The sequence below is a fragment of the Phalangium opilio genome, unplaced genomic scaffold (assembly GCF_054372755.1).
Source record: "Phalangium opilio isolate 3A_F unplaced genomic scaffold, DU_Popi_V2 ptg000070l_1, whole genome shotgun sequence".
Classification (NCBI taxonomy): Eukaryota; Metazoa; Arthropoda; class Arachnida; order Opiliones; family Phalangiidae; genus Phalangium; species Phalangium opilio.
Window position 1 is genome coordinate 14784255 of NW_028324182.1, and position 17230 is coordinate 14801484.

At 39.2% G+C, this 17230-nt stretch overlaps 2 protein-coding genes across 2 annotated transcripts in view; one reads left to right on the forward strand and one right to left on the reverse strand.

Moving 5' to 3' along the window:
• LOC149661914 (uncharacterized) overlaps positions 1-17230 on the forward strand; it is a 205479-nt gene that overhangs the window by 122453 nt on the left and 65796 nt on the right. The window contains exon 4 of the mRNA XM_089843471.1: positions 417-634. The gene's annotated coding sequence lies outside the window, so the exon portion shown is untranslated. The remainder of the gene's footprint in view (positions 1-416; positions 635-17230) is intronic.
• The window catches only part of LOC149661916 (uncharacterized), a 52267-nt gene that overhangs the window by 6174 nt on the left and 28863 nt on the right, over positions 1-17230 (reverse strand). Inside the window, exons 2-3 of the mRNA XM_089843470.1 lie at positions 7312-8017; positions 6899-7079 (exon numbers count right to left, since the gene is read on the reverse strand). Coding sequence (XP_089699596.1) covers positions 6899-7079; positions 7312-7630 — 500 coding nt within the window. The 5' untranslated portion in view covers positions 7631-8017. The remainder of the gene's footprint in view (positions 1-6898; positions 7080-7311; positions 8018-17230) is intronic.

Genomic DNA, 17230 nt, shown 5'->3' on the forward strand with positions numbered 1-17230 from the left:
ACCTAATATACTTTCTTTCTTTGTTTTTCCATTTCACAGTGTTTTCCTCGCCTCTCTTTTCCAAAATAAACAGTCTCCCGGCACCAGACAGATAGACAGTGTTTTGTCGATATTTTATAGACCCTAACTTCTTCCTTTATATCGCTAAACTTCCGTTCCCTGGGGCGGATATATATCTGCGCCAATAACATCAAAATAGAACCGATTCCTTCTATTTTAATAAAAGGGACTTCCATTTTAAGCAAACCTTGAACTTAAAACCGTTTTCGAAATCTAAATATTGCTTTTAACTTTCCGAGTTTTTACTTGATGAATATTGAATTATGTAAAAATTTTCTCCTTTTCAAAATGTATTTTTGAATTTTGCGCCTTAAACTTCGCGCATGGGTACTGATGATTTTTCTTTAAATTTGCAGGGTATTTGCGCCATCTTTGGGCTGACCCTGGCGACCCCGTAGTTTCTTCTTCATGTCTTTCGTGACTCGTCCCGAAGCTTCAACGTGCTAACTTGGATGGATTTTTAAATGAATTCGAGAAATGTCTCGATTTATCAACATAGTAACAACGAAAAACTGGATTGGAATTTCTTATCTTGATGTTTACAAGTCCAAGCTGAATAATATCCAACATTTGGGTAAGTCACTCTTAATTCACATTTTAATTTAAATTCTTGTTTTGGGTCTAAGCGTTGGACCTCAATACGTCAGTCGTCATTATGACGTTAAGCTATTAGATTTAAGTGTATTATAAACAATATAATGTTAAGGTACAAATATCCCTCAAAATTTGAACCACAACTCGCGATGTATTGTAAAATGCCATCCATGCCACATCTGAAAACGTGCTTGGCTCAATTTTGAAACGTAATTTCGATCCACTAGCTGGGGTTGAACCCAACTGATACGTGATTGAATTATAGTTGGGTTTGGAACTTGGGCAACACTAATTCTCCGTCTGGGGGTTCCAGACTTGATGGGTACGGGTGAGGGGGGCTTTGGTAAGTACTGGCATTGTTTAACACGAAGGGGAATAACTGCTGTTACATTCTCAGAGGCTGTATAGCCTTCATAACATACCCAATGCTATCTGGTACTCAGGGCAGGTCCGTACCTCCTGGCACCTTGTAAGGTCAGATAGTTTTAAACGTCAGGTGGCGTATTTCATTTTCCGTTCTGGAACTTACTCGACAAGAATTGAGTACTTGGACAGAAACACGGTTTTTGTATCTTTAAAGAAATATTCTTTGCGACGCGAGCACATTGAGCATAGGAAAGTACATTGGTAAGGCTGTCCGGTATAGTTTCGACAACATTTTTTTTTACTGCACAATTCACCGCTTTAAAATTATATCATTTGTAAGACTAACGTAGCAGATAAGTTTCCAGTCAATATATTTGCTAGCTTGTAATACTCATTTGCCATCGGCCCTAAATTTCCCCAGATCCTGGAACATATCCTACGTTTTAAGCCTTTGCCAGCTTATTCGCGACACAACGTTTAACACGGAGTAAACCATGGTGTTGGGTTGTTTTTACGTCTTCCCTAGCTTTCGTTTTATTCATTAAACGAAATCGAATAAGTTGGTAGTAGTCCCCTATTCATCGGGGATCGTTCTTAAATGATTCATTGCCTGGTTCTTTTCATTAACGTAATGGCTTACAACGGCATTGTTTCCGATAGTTAAAGCTAGCGGGACTCCCCTTATTCATTCTCCGAATCCTTCCCTCCTCTTGAGCTTCCCCTTTTAAAACCGTAAACGGGGGGATGAAGACTATCGCGGGCTGCGCGTTAAATTGTCGTATAGCTTGATCGTTGCCATCTTTTCTTTTGATACTGACACGTATAATTTTATTTCCCGCCTTTTATGATTTCTTCAAATTTCTCTGGAGCTTCGTTTCCCGGGGGTTTATCCAATGAAAGTGTTTCAATCGATATGTTGTTCGCGACCAACAACAATGAACGCTAAGCCTTTTCCGGTTCGTTCTTGTTTAAGCTCTCAGATCTTCAAGTTTTGGCGCGAGATAATTCACGCGCGACTTTCAATTTCAAATTAGGCTTAGCTCGTTTGTATAAGTTCGGGATTAAGCTACGACGTCACTCGTGGCTCCCCCGAGATAGGAAGGAATTTTTCTTCCTGTGAGACACTCTTGTTTTTCGAAATAATCACCCCTTGACCTGCATGGGTGGCGAAATCACCACATTGATACCCCGTCTATAGCTGACCTCCATGGTTTTACCACTAAGTTCTGGGATCCAACCTAAGCCTAACACACTATGAATACAATATTGGGGATCAGGTTGAGTCTTATGGCTTAACGAGAACGGTATATACCACCATCTATATTCTAATTGGATGAACATGTTTGCATATTTCTCAACGAATCAGAGTGAAACTTCTCTTAAAGATTGAAACGCATACCAGTATGCCCAATTTGAAACCCCGGCAACCAACTAAATGGCTTGCAGATCTTTTTTTAAATAAAAGTTGGGTAAAATATTCAATTAAAAGGAACCAGTGTCTACACGCGCGTAGAGTCTCTTGAAACCTAATTGATGCGGTTGGGAATTAGGAATTAGTCTCTCCGCCATGCACCTACATACATCGTTTTACATTTTGCCCTGGAACGAACATATCCTTATATAACCCCTAAAAAAAGTGTATAAGTTCAAAGGTTATCAAATGCCCATAGTCTTTAAGGATCAGTGTGGATAATTGAATAAGGGTTTTTGGAGAATTTAGTTACACTTTGAATTAATGTACTTTTTGGGGTTGGGAAATTTTCCCTATTTCTCGATGGGGTCTATAGGGTTAGGAATAGGATGGAAAATGTACTTTAGTCTCATTTGGGTTTTGGCAGCGTCAGGGTCATTAAATTATTATTCTCCCCATCTCCTCTTGAAACCCCTTTATGCGCTCGCGAGACCCGGTTTCTATTTTTGGCTGTAAAAGAGGCTAGTAAACGCGGTTTAATGAATCCAATAGGTCCAGCCACGAGTGCACCTTCATTCCTGGCCAGCGAAACGTCCCTAATTGAAATATGGTGCGGCTAAAAGACACGCACGCGTGTATGGTAAACTCGGGATAGGGCTTTTTAATTTTACGTCACGTCAGAGCTAGTTATAGTGTAACTTAATATAAATTAAAATATTATACAGTTTTGAAGGGGGGAAAGATAGTGTAAATATAATGGGTATAATTTTTCAAAACGTGCGTATTTTGAACGAAATCTTCTGCTCTTAAATCGTCAATAAGAAACTAATCCCTGTTTTCTAATGGTTAAAAAAGAGCGGTTCTCGATTGGAAAGCCCTATCGTGGATGGTTGGTTACCTAGGCAACCCTTCGGCACGCATTTCTCCATAAATTCCTCTTCCTCTTTCCATCTTGTATTCGCGTTATTATACTTTGAGCTCCTTTTTATTCTTTTTCCCAGTTTCTCATTAACAAGTCGGAATATTCTGTTGTATAAAGGGAAAATGACTGTAGGGATTACTAATATCGAATTCTATTAGTAGATCTCTCTGGCAAAAGGAGGAATGTTTGTTACACATTTCGCGCGAGGGTCTTCCTTCCTTAGCTAGTTACGAAGTAGAAAACTTTTAAATCGATTATCTGTTAAGGCGGGAAACGGCCAACTTTCCCTGTTTTCCAACTATCGGATAATTCCGGGGGTTTTATTCATCTTATTGTATATTCCCTCCAATTGATCCTAGCGTGCGCTATTCCATCTGGTTCAAATTATTACCAACCAGTGGCAATGACCAATATTAGACGAAGTTGCATGGTTACTAAATTTTATTATAGTTATTTTATCATTAAATAAAATTCTTGGCAGGGTTCGAATCCAACAGGAAAAAAACCGACGGGTTTTATTTGATTTTATTCACAATGAAACAAACCCATTTAAAAACCCCAGCACTAAAATCTTCAATTTTGATCAGATGAAATTAAATAGTGAAAACAAATATTTTTAGTATTTCGATGTTCTCGGGAAAAGCTCGCAATCAGGGGTAAAATGTTTAATGTATTTTCTACCAGCCCCTGTAGAAATGTTTTTCCCTCATTGCAGCGGTGCTCGAGAAGAAACTCTCTACCAGGGGCAATGGAAAATACAAAACATCATAATACAAATTACTTAAATTAATATTAGCAGTGAATGTTTAATGCATACAACTGCTAAATATAAACCAACCCAATTAAACCCTGTGGGTTGGCTTTTTTTTTTTAATTTTTAAAACCCTGATTTTTAGCCACTTTTAATCAAATTAACTTCATCACTGATTCATTCGCCTAAAGAATGGTAAAATATTGCCCGGGCCGCATCTTTTGGCATCGCTCTGCTATATAGCTAGTTGTTTGGGGTTAATTCAGTAATTCACCACCAAGAATGGAAATTTTCTCCCTCTCTCCTTTCATCGCTTCGTTCGTATTCTCGTCAAATAGGTCAATCAATCGAATTTCCCATCTTCTCCGCGCGTCACCCTTCCTTCTCCTGGTGATGCTATTTACCTCTCCCCTTAAATATCTCTGTCGCGAACACGGTGCTCAACTTTATATATATATATAAAAGCATATCATCTTCTGTTCGTTCCCCTTTTCTCAAATTACCTTATGTACGAGGCGCGTTGATAGAAAACCCTTATCTAAGACCTTCCCCTCAATGCTTGATGACGAGAAATAAGAGGTACAGTTGCCTAGATATCAGAAATAAATATATAAATATAGATGGTATCGTTTCAACCCTGAAAATTTCAGATAGGCTTTTGTTTTCAACTTAATTTTTGATATCCATGGGTGGATGGTGTATAGAAGTGAGCCTTTTTTTACAAGGAGCCCAGAAAAAAAGAAGAGAGATTTTTATAGCCACTCGTATAGCGGCAGCTGTGCTAGACAGCTAAGCCTAAAACTTCGCTTCCAAAAACCATTACAATCGAATTTCCCTCATCCCCAATACTTACACCTATACCTCCTCTTCTTTTGACAAAAAAAAATAGCTGACGAAAATATATTTTATGAATGAGATATTGTAAAGACTAGCTAGCTAGCTTGCTCGCTCCGGGTGTAATACCCCGGTAAAACTACTGTTGGCATACGTAGGTAGCTTTTTACAAAACCCTGCCTCTTCCACCACCAATCCCTGCCCCTTCTCTCTCTCTCTCTCTACACTCGGAGACTTCACGCTGTGAAGAAAATTAAACGGTTATTCGTCGTCGAAAGAACGAACCCCTCGCCTATTCCACTGTAAAAGCTGAAACCCAGCAACCTGGCCCCGAATTTTCGAGTCTCTCCCAAAGAACTAATCTCGGACGGGAAATTCGTATAGGGAGATTTTGGGAATATAATGTACATGCAGTGTTCACTCTTTCAACTTGGTTTGACGGAACTATTTTCTTTAGCGTGGGTGGGTTTATGTTGAGTATCATTACGCTGTAGATTAACCCCGTGATACATCTTTTGATGGCGGCGTAATTCTCCTGAGAACGTTACGCCATTCGCGTTTAGCATTTTTTTTTTTTTTTTTTTCAATCTACTCTTTCTCACTTGGGAGTAAAGAGATCCCAGGGAGCAGCATCCGATATTTCATTATTTATTAATAGGAAAGCTTTTGATAAATCGATATTAAAGTATTTCGCAGCGCTTTAAAAATAGTTTCTCCTCTTTTTCGCTCCCTCTCTCTCTCTTTCTCTCTTTTGGGAGCCGGAGCTACGCAGGATCTTTCCAAAGAGAGTATTGGAATTGGGGTTTTTGCAGAGTTTAAAGAATACGGGTATATATGAAAGGATGAGCATCGCCGGAACCGTTTGTTTTGGTGGCCTCCTTTTGGGATAAACTAACTTACTCTGCCCTTTTATTTTTATTTTTTTATCAAGAGGATATATTCTATTTCAACATGAATGTTCAATCTATAAATGTTCATTGAAACGTATTCAACAATTTACCAAATTTCGTAAAAACGTTTTGAAAAATCACAAAGAACGTTTAATTGTCTTTAAAAACCTCAAATTTCTAAGTTAGAGAACACTAAGGATGTTGATTTGTAAAAATAGCTATGGCATTACGAGGGTAGATCACGTGAATCAATGTACGTAACTTCCTCTAATTTAGAGCTGAAGGTAGTAATGGTGCAAATAGAGTTTTAAAACCGTATTTAATTTCAAAATTGGCAGCTTAGACTTAACAGGGTTATAAATTAGCAATGTTTTCGCGGTAAAATTGAGTTAATTCTTTAACTGGGGGCGCCATGATGTCCACCTTTCAGAATTGAAGCGACTATACATGTATTTCTCTGGACATCGTCGATCAATTGATTTGAGAAGCATTAATCGATGAAATATTAAGGCGGGGATTATAGATTATTGCTCTTTTGTCGCGACAACCGGGAACCTTATTCGTCGTATAATGGAGCGAATAATTAGTGTGGACGATTTCCCCCCCCCCTCCTCTTACTAGCAAATGCTTTAAACGCTATCGACTGAGTCGCGTTCATCGTTCTACAAAACCTAAGATCAAGTGGAAGAATTTTAAAATCGATAAATTTTCCCCAAGAACGTTTTGTTAAATTTTCCGTGTTATCGGATTATCTCGGTTTGCGGGAAATAACTTTCTATTCGCGCCATTTTAAGATTTCTCATTTCCGCCTTGTCGGGATTCGTTTGAGTATGAATTTTTACGTAATTCTCTCATGAATGATGATCCAGAATCTTGTTTTGTTTGTTATTTTATCGAATGTTCTCAACCAAACTTCTTGGTTCATATCAGTAATACAAGGGGAAGATTCAGATTGGTAGTGACGTGTACTATTTCTTATATTCATGCAAGATTAGGCATAAATTCGTCGCGTTTCGAGGTCGTAATAAATAGGTATATAGGAATGAAATTTGATCCGGGTTGGGTCTTACCTTCCGACTTCGAGCGTGCCAGTTTGAAAAGAGAGAAACGTGAGCTCGACAATGTCCCCGTAGTCTCCGCCGGCCGCCACAAAGTTGATGTTGCAGATGAAAGGCGAATAGCGTTGAAAGGGTTCCGTCAATCGAAGCGGATATTTCTGATTCACTTCGCCGTACAGGGTCCGATTGCAATCTGCAAAATTGTATCGAAAAGGATTCCTACTCAGTTCTCTTCGTTTAATTAGTGAAATGGCTTTCTACGTCCCAAAACCCCATTTACTCAGAACCGAGTTACTCAGACTCTGGATACGTTCGCACTTTGAACCAACCGCTTAAGATTTTAATCCGAACAGATCCATTTGAGTTTACGTCTCTAAGGACCGTGAACCCAGCAGCACTATACTTAAGTTAAGTGGACTACTTACTGGTGCATCCGAATGGTTCATCGGAATTGTCCCCGCAATCGTCTGTCCCGTCGCAAAATCTGCTAACGCTTACGCAATTTCCTCGATCGCAAGCGAATTCGGCCAATCCACAAACGTGTCCCGTTGCCTGTCCTTGTTGCTGTTGTTGTTGCGATTGTTGATGCGCGGCCCTGGATGAAGTACTGGTCCCTGACGATGGGACATTTCCTTGTAAGTGTCCCGGAAGTTGTTGGGACACGGAAGTTGGAATCCAGGTGGCCAAGGAGATAGCCACGACGAAGGCGGCGAAGAGTACGAAGTGGCGACCACCCCATCCCATCTTGCGATGGGTGGTTGAATTAAAGCGACGACCTCTCCAACAGACGGGAGATGATCGACTTGGCGGGTTCAAAGGTCACATTTGGGTTCGTCCGTTGACTACTAGCTCGGGATTGCCCGAGGAGTGTATTAGGCCCGAAAGAGGAAAGGCGAGAAATTCTCCCTGGGAAGATCAACGACGCGTTTCGGCCCGATCAATATCGGATCGAAGTGCAGGCCGACGATTCTGGATACTGCTACTACCACTACTACTACTACTACTGCAGATGCGAGCGTTCCTCCGGTGCGGAACCCGGCTTCTCGATTTCGAGTAATTGTTTCTGCACCACTCGTTCAACTCCATTCGGTTTACGCTTCGAGTATAAGTCCTTCGCCCCAAAAATGAAATCTGCAAAACAAAATCGAAACGACGTTAGATTAATTAATCGATTCTTTTAATAGTCGTTAAATCTCTTAGACGCTAATCGATATTGCAGACTCTCTTTTGTTAAAGGTTTAGCTAGCCACCCCGTATCGCCACTCAACTCTTAGAGAAATTGTTATTAGAACGCCTGGCGTAAATTAGCTATACGTTGAAAGATATATTTTTAACCCTTCCTTCCAAAATTTACAGTAAATTAGAGCGTTGCCTAACTCAGAGTCCGAAACCGTTAAAGGCGCTTTGGGGATCTTTTACCCAACGTTACTTCATTGCAGCTGAAGTTAGTCGAATAACGGTCGCGTGTAGTGTACAAGTCTATATTTTTTGGCCTATTTATTATATTTTCAACAGAAATATACTAAGATAAAGTTATCAGAGGTCTACACTTTTATTACCTCATTCGGTTGCACCATATTCCTTAATTTTGATATCTTTATGTTCATGGACTTCTGTTATGGGCGTCTTTAAAGGATAGCACCTTCCATTAATAGTGTATTCCTCTATACGGCACTTTAGGTTAAAAGTTGATGGCCTATAAGAGCTCTCTATTTTTTTTTTCCTATTAAATTTTAAAGTAGGTCTCGCGCTTTTGCCCTTCTTGCTCTTGTTCAATTTTTTTTGGCGCGAGGAACAGTTTTGGCGCGTTTAAAAATGGACTGTTGTAGCCGGTGCCAGGATTGTAGCCATAGACATAGACATAGGTGAAAGGGTGTCAGCCTAAAACCCCGAAAAAGGGAGACGCGTTATGATGGATGTACAATGTCCGGGCGACAAAAGGAGAAGCGACTGATTTATGTTTTTGGCCAACGTCACCAACCAGGTTCGCTTCTTCTCCTTCTTCTTTCTTGTACTTCTATAGAAAAACGCCACCGTGACGTGCCCAACCGAACCAGCTAGCTAGCAAGAAGCAAAAACGTATAGGGGAACCTGAATTTAGGAATTTATTTATTTGTCATGTGAATATTGAATTAGGTTTCGTACGAAATTTTCAAAGTAGATGAAGAAAGATTAAGTTTAACCATAAAATGTTATCAATAATGCGTGTCCTACTTATTCAATATTCAAAATATAATTGAGAAAATTCACGCAACGTGCTGCCAGATTTTTTTTTTCTAGAAATATTTTTTTTTTCTTCTTGGAGGGTATAACGTCATCGCTTGTCATCATCGGCCGCGAAGAAATATTTCACGGCCCGCTTTTACCCTTTTTAGCTGCTGCTGTTTGGCCTGTATGGGTGTTGTTCCCTTTTTTTATAATACCCCCGAAATCAACCACTGGAAACGTTTTATCCCAAGTATAAATCTCGGTCATTGTACTTTGAAGAAAAAATAACCCTTTATTGTTTTATTCGGTAAGCCCTAAATTTTCGAGAGCCCATTTGGGTATCACGCATCCACGCTTTCTTAAGTATACTTCTTGTTTCAATTAAGTATTTCATAGCTGTATTGTAAGGTTTTAATTTATCTTATTTATTTCTCAACTCTTGGGAATTGTAAAGTTTATCTTTAAAAGTGTTTACAAAAATCTATAAAAGAACTTTTGTTTGAACGTTTAATTAGCGAACGAACGTTCCTTTTAATGTTTGGTCGTAATTAAGGCTCTTATTTACGAGTGGTCTGCCCTTATGTACTTTGGTTTGGTGTCTTTTGAAAATGGAATCGAAACGAATTACCACGTTTTTCGCGCCACCATTCATTCGCGAATAGTCATTCTCCTTTGTTTAGTTAGATTCAATAGCGTCTAGTCCAACGTCTTTAAAGGTGTCCCGGGAACCCAAAAGGAAATAGACAAATTGTGGAACTAATTATGGTGCTTTTATTATTGGTCAAGGCTAGGCTAAGGTCCAGCTATGTTGAGTCTGGGCTATATCTTCCTCTAAAACTATGCTCCAGCATTTTCTTTTCTCGGAGAGAGAGGTCTCGATTGATGCTTTGTTTAAGGTTTATGCCTTTTCGATTCAACTGCCGAGCTGGTTCCAACCGTACCTTGCAAAGAAAGACTGAGAACTAGATTTACAATCAAAATAACATACTGAAAATACTCCGCTGTTTAGTAGCGATGAAATAGGATAGGGTATTTATTACACATCAAAATGAACGTTGTTAAAAAGATGTATCTGAACGCGAATCCGCAATTTCAGTTGAAATACCCTATAATAGCGTAGGATAGGATGAAAGTCATTCAGCTTCTTTTCCCAGCTGAGTAAGAACTGTTTCTTCTCAGTGCTGTTTTCACGGGGTCATGGCTGATACTACCCTTTACCCTTTTTTCTCTACTTTATAGCTTCCTCTTATTTTTTTTTTCTTTACTTGGCAGCCTTTCGTTTAATCGAAACCCTCCTTTTACGAGCGATTTTACTCCTTTTTAAATTCTCCATCTCTTTCTCTCGCAGCATCCCGCTCCCGTTTCGCCGTTAAGTTTTTACAGGACTATATAGGAATGAGAGAGAAAAAAAGGCGGGAAGAACTTAAAAGCGCGCGTGAGGTCGATGACCTTTCTACGACCTTGACCCGCATTCGAATAGAAGTAAGCTTATCCTCCCCTCCACCCACCTCGCGCTTATTCGTTTGCGCTCGTGCCTTGGCTCTTTCGTTTTTCCCTCCCCCCAACCACTTTCCACTTTCTTTATCCCAATCCCTCGCTACTACTCATCCTTTCCCACCACCGCTATCCCAGAATCCTCGGAGAAAGAGGGAAAATATTCTAATAGTGGCGCAACAAACTAGAATGGAAAAGCCTGGTTGCTCACTTTTCTAACAATTGCTAGTAACGAAGCGTTTCCGAAGCACGAATGACGTCAGTCTGGAATCTACCCCCTCCATCCCTCGCCTCTTATACCCATCCATGGCTTTGAAGCTAATAGAGAACCGACCGCGCTCTGCTCCCGCATGCATGGGAGCAGCCCGTCCCGGGTTATCGATTCAACCCCAGGGTACACCAGAGTACACTAGAATGCGCCAAAGTAACCTAGATGCTTTGAAGGAAAGAAAAAAAAATGGAAAAAAGAGAACTTGCAATTCTATGAGAAAACCCATAGTTCTACATTCATTTCTACATGTAAGAAAATCTGAACTCTATTCTGCTTCAATCATACGATTTATTTGTTCTACTCTTGATTTCGGGTTTGTATTGAGCTTTATTCACTATTTTCACTCGTATTCAGTGAGCGTATACCAACTTTCAAACGGAATAAGGGTAGGGATGAAGACAATTACGGTACACGGGCCTTTGCCGACGTCGTCATGACAAGTAGCTATGGGAAACGGTATACCGTTACGGGATTTTGGTTCTCCTTTATTTTTTATTCTACAGATTTTTGTAGACCTAGTCTTCGCAAGAGGATCGTTAGTGACGCGTGGATTAGATTGTAAATGTTGTTGGCGTAGCATTTAAATATAATTTACCATCGATGTAAATGACGTATACGTCTGCGCTACGCCTCCTTATTTCCTTGTCCCATCTTTTCCATTTTTTTCATCCCAATACTTATCTTGTTCCTTGGACCCTGCTATCAAAACTTCCTCCTGTTCGCCTGGCCGCTATCCGAACTCCTGGAACGATTTCTCCTTTCCCTATAATGGCCATAATTGAATTGCCCCTCCCCCTCTAGAACACACCGGCTATAAATCCATTTCTCTAAGGTATCGTAATTTTCCATTTCATACCTTTCTAAGGAAAGTATCTTTTACGACTACACTGTATACGCCAACGTCGTTAAATTAAGGCCCCCTAAAAAAAGTAAAATACCGTTTCAAGTTTACCCTTTTTAGTTTCTTCTAGGGCGATAAATTGCAAAAAGGAGGGATAAAGATTGATTACTTAATTAATTAAATTATGGGGCAATCTTTTATAAAGTTAATTAATTTATTCAATTACTGTAATTAAAAAATGAACTTTAATTACTTAGATCTTTTATTTTTTCTTTATCAAGGCCCCTAGTCTTCAACGATATTATGGAATTATATTTAAGCTGTATTTTGTAAACAGATGGTGATAGACGCCCTATTTTAAATCTTATACCCAGGGCTTTTTATATTATTTTTCAAACGTTAGCACTTGCTATGACATCGAGATGAAAGGATCCTCGTGTCAACGTGGAGTTAGTATTCTATCTTGGAATGGGATTAGAAATTCCACACGCGTTTACGTTATGTATATTAGAAGCTTCTTATCCCTAGAGAATACTTACTCCTAGTTGAATTATTGAAAAAATAAAAAAAAAAACGAAACCCCTGTTTTTAAGCTTCACCCTGAACACGAGTGTGAGTCCCGGTAAACAGTTCTACAGGCGCTCATAGGAAATGTATTAGGTTATTTCAGCCTGTAAGCCGTTTTCTCCTTTATGCTGTATTAATAATATACAATGTATATTATGAATGGGAAAGGCTTGTGCAACGATAAACACGTTTGTATGCTTGGTTATTTTGATACTGGTTTGTCCGCTATGTATGTAAGCTTAGTGTTTCCGCGGTGTTAGTGTGTTTCCCCGTTTGATGGAATTGCGCGGCGTGGCCGTACCGTGTACGGTCCATTAACGAGGTTTGTTTTGGCGTTGACCCGCGGCCGAAGAATCCCCGGTAACGCGAGAACAATGACTGAGAATGCTAGGAAGGCAATTAATAATCGGTATCTGATTTCAATTACGCCCCCTTATATATAATATATCAGTGGCGGGAGCAATGTCGAGCCGAGAATCATCATCCCCTCCTACTCCCCCCCCCTTTTCCCACTAATAGAGCTAACCAGAACGCTCGTCCAACGCCCAGGGAACTATCTCATTGTGGAGGATGATGTTGGACACTTGCTAAGTACTTTGTTTGCTTTGCTATACAGCAAGTTTGGGATGTTTAACATTTAACGGGATATCATCTACTGCTAAGTTAGGTGTCATAGTTTCCTTACAATATTTTTGTCTTGATGACAATGACCACCGTTATGTGACGTAAACCTGACCCGTCATAGTATTCATGATGAGTTACGTTAGGTTACGTCTTTAGGATTTGAATTAGTGTTGGTTTATGTTGCCATCTTGAGCCAAGATCGAATAGTATTCTTAAGTTATTTAATTTAGAAAGCTTTGAAAGGATTTTTTTCCTTGATGCGAAATAATCCTGTCAAATGTTCTACCCCTCCTCATAATGGCTGACTCCACTCCGAACACTGTCGGCAATGCCAAATATGGTTACAGTCTTGGATATATAGAGAATTATTAGAGATGACAACACTGAACGTAACCCTATTTTAGTTCCTCGTGTATCAGGATTGGTTGGTTTGGGTTGATGTTATGGGGAGTATAGAAAATGCGTTAGCGGGAACTGCGAATAAAACCGAATGCCGAAAAGAGCAAAGGAAAAGAAGAAGAAAAAAGATCAATATTTTAAATCATTTCTAGCTGCGCCTAAAAGAATTATGAGACAGGCATCATATTGACCGAAATTTCCCATTTTAATTAGGACTTCGCTTTAAAGTTTTGAAAAGAGAAATATATTTTGAAGTATATACCGTATAAATTTTTGAAATTCTGGCCTTCCCTGATTAAATGTACACAAAACCCCCAACGTTCCAAACTTCCAAATTCGGGGTTTGGTTTTAAACTAACGAGTTTGACTTTCAAGTCAAATAATCTTAGCTAAAGTATCATCCCTTGCCACAGGAACCGGCAACTAACCATCCCAATCGAGGAAATTGATTTTTGGTGTGTATGTGTGTGTTTGCAAAGGCTTGGAACCCAACAAGAGGGCAAGTATGGCCACGTAGTATACTTTTCTCAAGTATATGCACGGATTTATCCTGGCATATCTGATTTTAAAATAATCAAAATTGATCAATTATTCAACTATCTAGGGAAACATGGTAAAGATGCGGTCGAGAGAGCTTATTAAAACGTAATAAGGGCGGAGTCCAAAGTTTGGTTTTCAGATAATTGGGTTTATATAGACGTTTATGTGTATGTACAGGGGGTTATATAAAGGGAGGGCGATAGTCTTTTAAATTTTGCTTTGATTAAATTCATGCAAAGTTTCTATATACAAATATAAATTGAAGGTTGTAATATTTTGACGTGATTCTTAACGTTTTTTCTTTTTCTATAAAATTGAGTATAAAATTTATTCATTTTTTGTTGCGATAACTATATAGAATATAATATAATATAATGCGGGGAAAAATGGGGTTGCGTCTTAAAGAAAAAAGGGCTTGATAGGGGAGTCTCTAAGGAGACAGAAAGAGCGCCAAAAAAAGCGCCTAAATCCTGTCTTTGACGAAAAAAAATAGAATAAAGAATATATATATAGAAGCTTGTAAAGCAATAGGACTGTTCACGAGCCGAGCTGAGCGAGCTTTTTAAAAGCTCGGCTCGGCTCGAGTCAAAAAAACGGCGGCTCGGCTCGACTCGAGCCGAGCTGGGTCTTGGCTCGGCTCTAGCTCGGCTCGGCTCGAAAATGATCGAGCCGAGCCGAGCTGGCTCGATTAATATACACATGTTTAAAAAAATTGCTACTATCAACGTCAAACTTGAGAACGACTATAAATGCCATCTCATGTTTAGTAATGTAGTGGTTCAGTAAAATCCACTCGGTAAAATATGCTCAAGGTTAGAGACGATAGATTTTTCCCACGCTTTGTTTTATGTAAAAATACATCGGAAAGCTATTGGAGGAGAGAATAAAGACAAAAAAGAAAGCACTATATTAGTGACCAAGCTCGCGAGCCGGCTCGCGAGTCGGCTCGGCTCGATGCCTGTCGGCTCGGCTCGGCTCGACCATAAAAAAGCTCGCTCGTTAATTAATCGAGCCGCAAAAGTGGCGGCTCGGCTCGGCTCGAACTCGGCTCGCTCGTCACGAGCCCGAGCTGGCTCGAGCTCGTGAACAGTCCTATAAAGCAATTTCAATTTTTTTTCAAGCGACGATGGAAGACGCTAGGTTGTTTAACCGGGGATTTGGGAAACTTTTTTGAAAACTAGACACGCTGGAGATTTAAGGAGTTTTCGCGCCCAAAAAATCCCGCCAGCTCGATATAGTGAATAAGAGCCGTGCTTATGAAAAAAGAAAATTTAAGAATATGAAAAGAAAATTCGAAACAAAAAAATTACGTTTACTGATTGAAGTTATATAACAAAATTCATATAATTATCCCATGAATGTTGCCTTAGATCTCTACAGCTCTGTTTTCAATTGGGCATTCAAAATTCGTGAGTAAAATTGGGAGGTATGTCTTCAAACAATACGGACCCCCAGATTTGAGGAACTGTAAATTATTAAGCAATACCTATCATATTTGTTGTTCATTCATCATTGGTTATAACTAAAATTCTACCATTTACTAGTAGAAGGCGTACGAAGTTAACCGTTTTGCTTAAAAATGCCTATATATATATTCATGAAAAACTAGACTAAATTCATAGTTATTTCAAAATGCGCTAGATGAGAGAGAGAAAGTAAGAAAAATATGTAGAGGTTTTACAGCGTGGATTTTGGCGTATAATTGGAATTGGCGCGAGATTGTTTAAACTAGACCCGGAAATAAGACAAAAAATATATACAGGCCTAGGCCTAAGTTTCGTATTTCCTCGTGCAGAAGAAAAGATTTCTTAGCTCGCGCGCTAGGCCTTGGCTAGGTATAATTTTGGCTATAGTCGCGTGAAATAAGTCATTTTCCACCCCGTGTTTATACCTGTATATAAGATTTTAAAAACAGGAGGGGGGAAGGGGAACGAAGATTTCGATCCAATCGCTTTTAAAGTAATCGATTTTGTAAAGGGGGGAGGATATAGAAAAAAAACCTTAAACTTTCTTCTTCGTTTAAATCAATAAACAGACTTTCCCGCCTTTTTACCTTCCCGCCAAATCTCTTCCCTCTCTCGCGCGCTAAAACACAATTTTCCTTCCTTTTTCTTAACGTTTCCCGTCTTTTAGCGCTGCCCCGCGGAGAATAAATAATATATATTTTTTTCTTTTCTTTATGAACGTTTTAAACTTAAACTTTCCGGAACCGTAAGAAATTGAAAATATTGCAGCTTATCTTACGTAATAAAAAATAAAGAAATTGGAAGTCAATTTAAAGGAATTTACTGTTAGCTTTTGAAATTAATTCAAAGTTGTTGTTTTCTAGTCTAGTTTAGTTGAATTTTAAATAAAGTTTATATGGCTCGAGGGATTTTGATTTTAGTGGGTGGACAATTTTTCTTCAATAATTATGTTTAGAAAAAAAACTTTCCTGAAAAGTTGGCTTGTTTTTAACAAGTAATATACAACAATATAATACTTAGTTTTCAGACTAGGAGTGTTGATACCATTTACACCAGGAGACCAGGATACTTGGCGGTCAAAGTGCAGGTCCTACCAATTATCCCGACCTCCTTTTTGTAAATGGTGTCAATTCTCCTATAGTCTTGAAAACTAATTATATCTATTAACATTGACAACTAACTTTTGTAGTGCCTAAAATGGTAAGGGAAAGAAATTGGAAGAACTTCTAAAATACTTAATTATACGTCTGGAGAATGAAATCAATTGGGCGATTTTCTAACGGTTTTTTTTTTATATACTTGACTAATTCCTTGTTATACCGTTCCGCTATTGGCCAGGGTAGGATTGGGATCATTGGAGACGCAGCCGTTTCACACTGCACCACTATTTGTACTTGCTCTTATCGCGGGGCCTATCTCTAGAAATTTTTGGTCAAACGAAACGAAAACAGCACGCTGGTGTCTGCGGCTAATGGTAAAATCGATGATAAGGTTACTAGCAAATCTATAAGATAACGCCAGACGTTCTAAGCGACACGGAAGAGGAGATTCTAAAATCTTCCTTCTCTTCTCTGCGCTCCGCATCCTCCCTTTTCTCCATCTGTAGATTTTTCCCAGCAAAAAAAATATTCTTCTGGCATTTGAGTTCGACATCGAAAGGAGAGATGGGTATATAGTGTTAGAGTGGTGCTGCTGGTGATTTGTACTTGACGCGTATGGAAAACGCGAGGAGGAACTTAAGCGGGGACTTTGCATGGTTATTCTCGATCATGAAGTGATGCCCTATACCGTATAGGAATATGCTTGGAACTAGGTGTAAACAGGGTGTGTTTGAAAGATGTGTAAGATATTGAGGGGGCGTGTTCTTTTGGGAAAATGTAACCATTATGGCCGATTTTGCATAAGGGTTACAGTTTTCAAGTTATGTTTGGAGG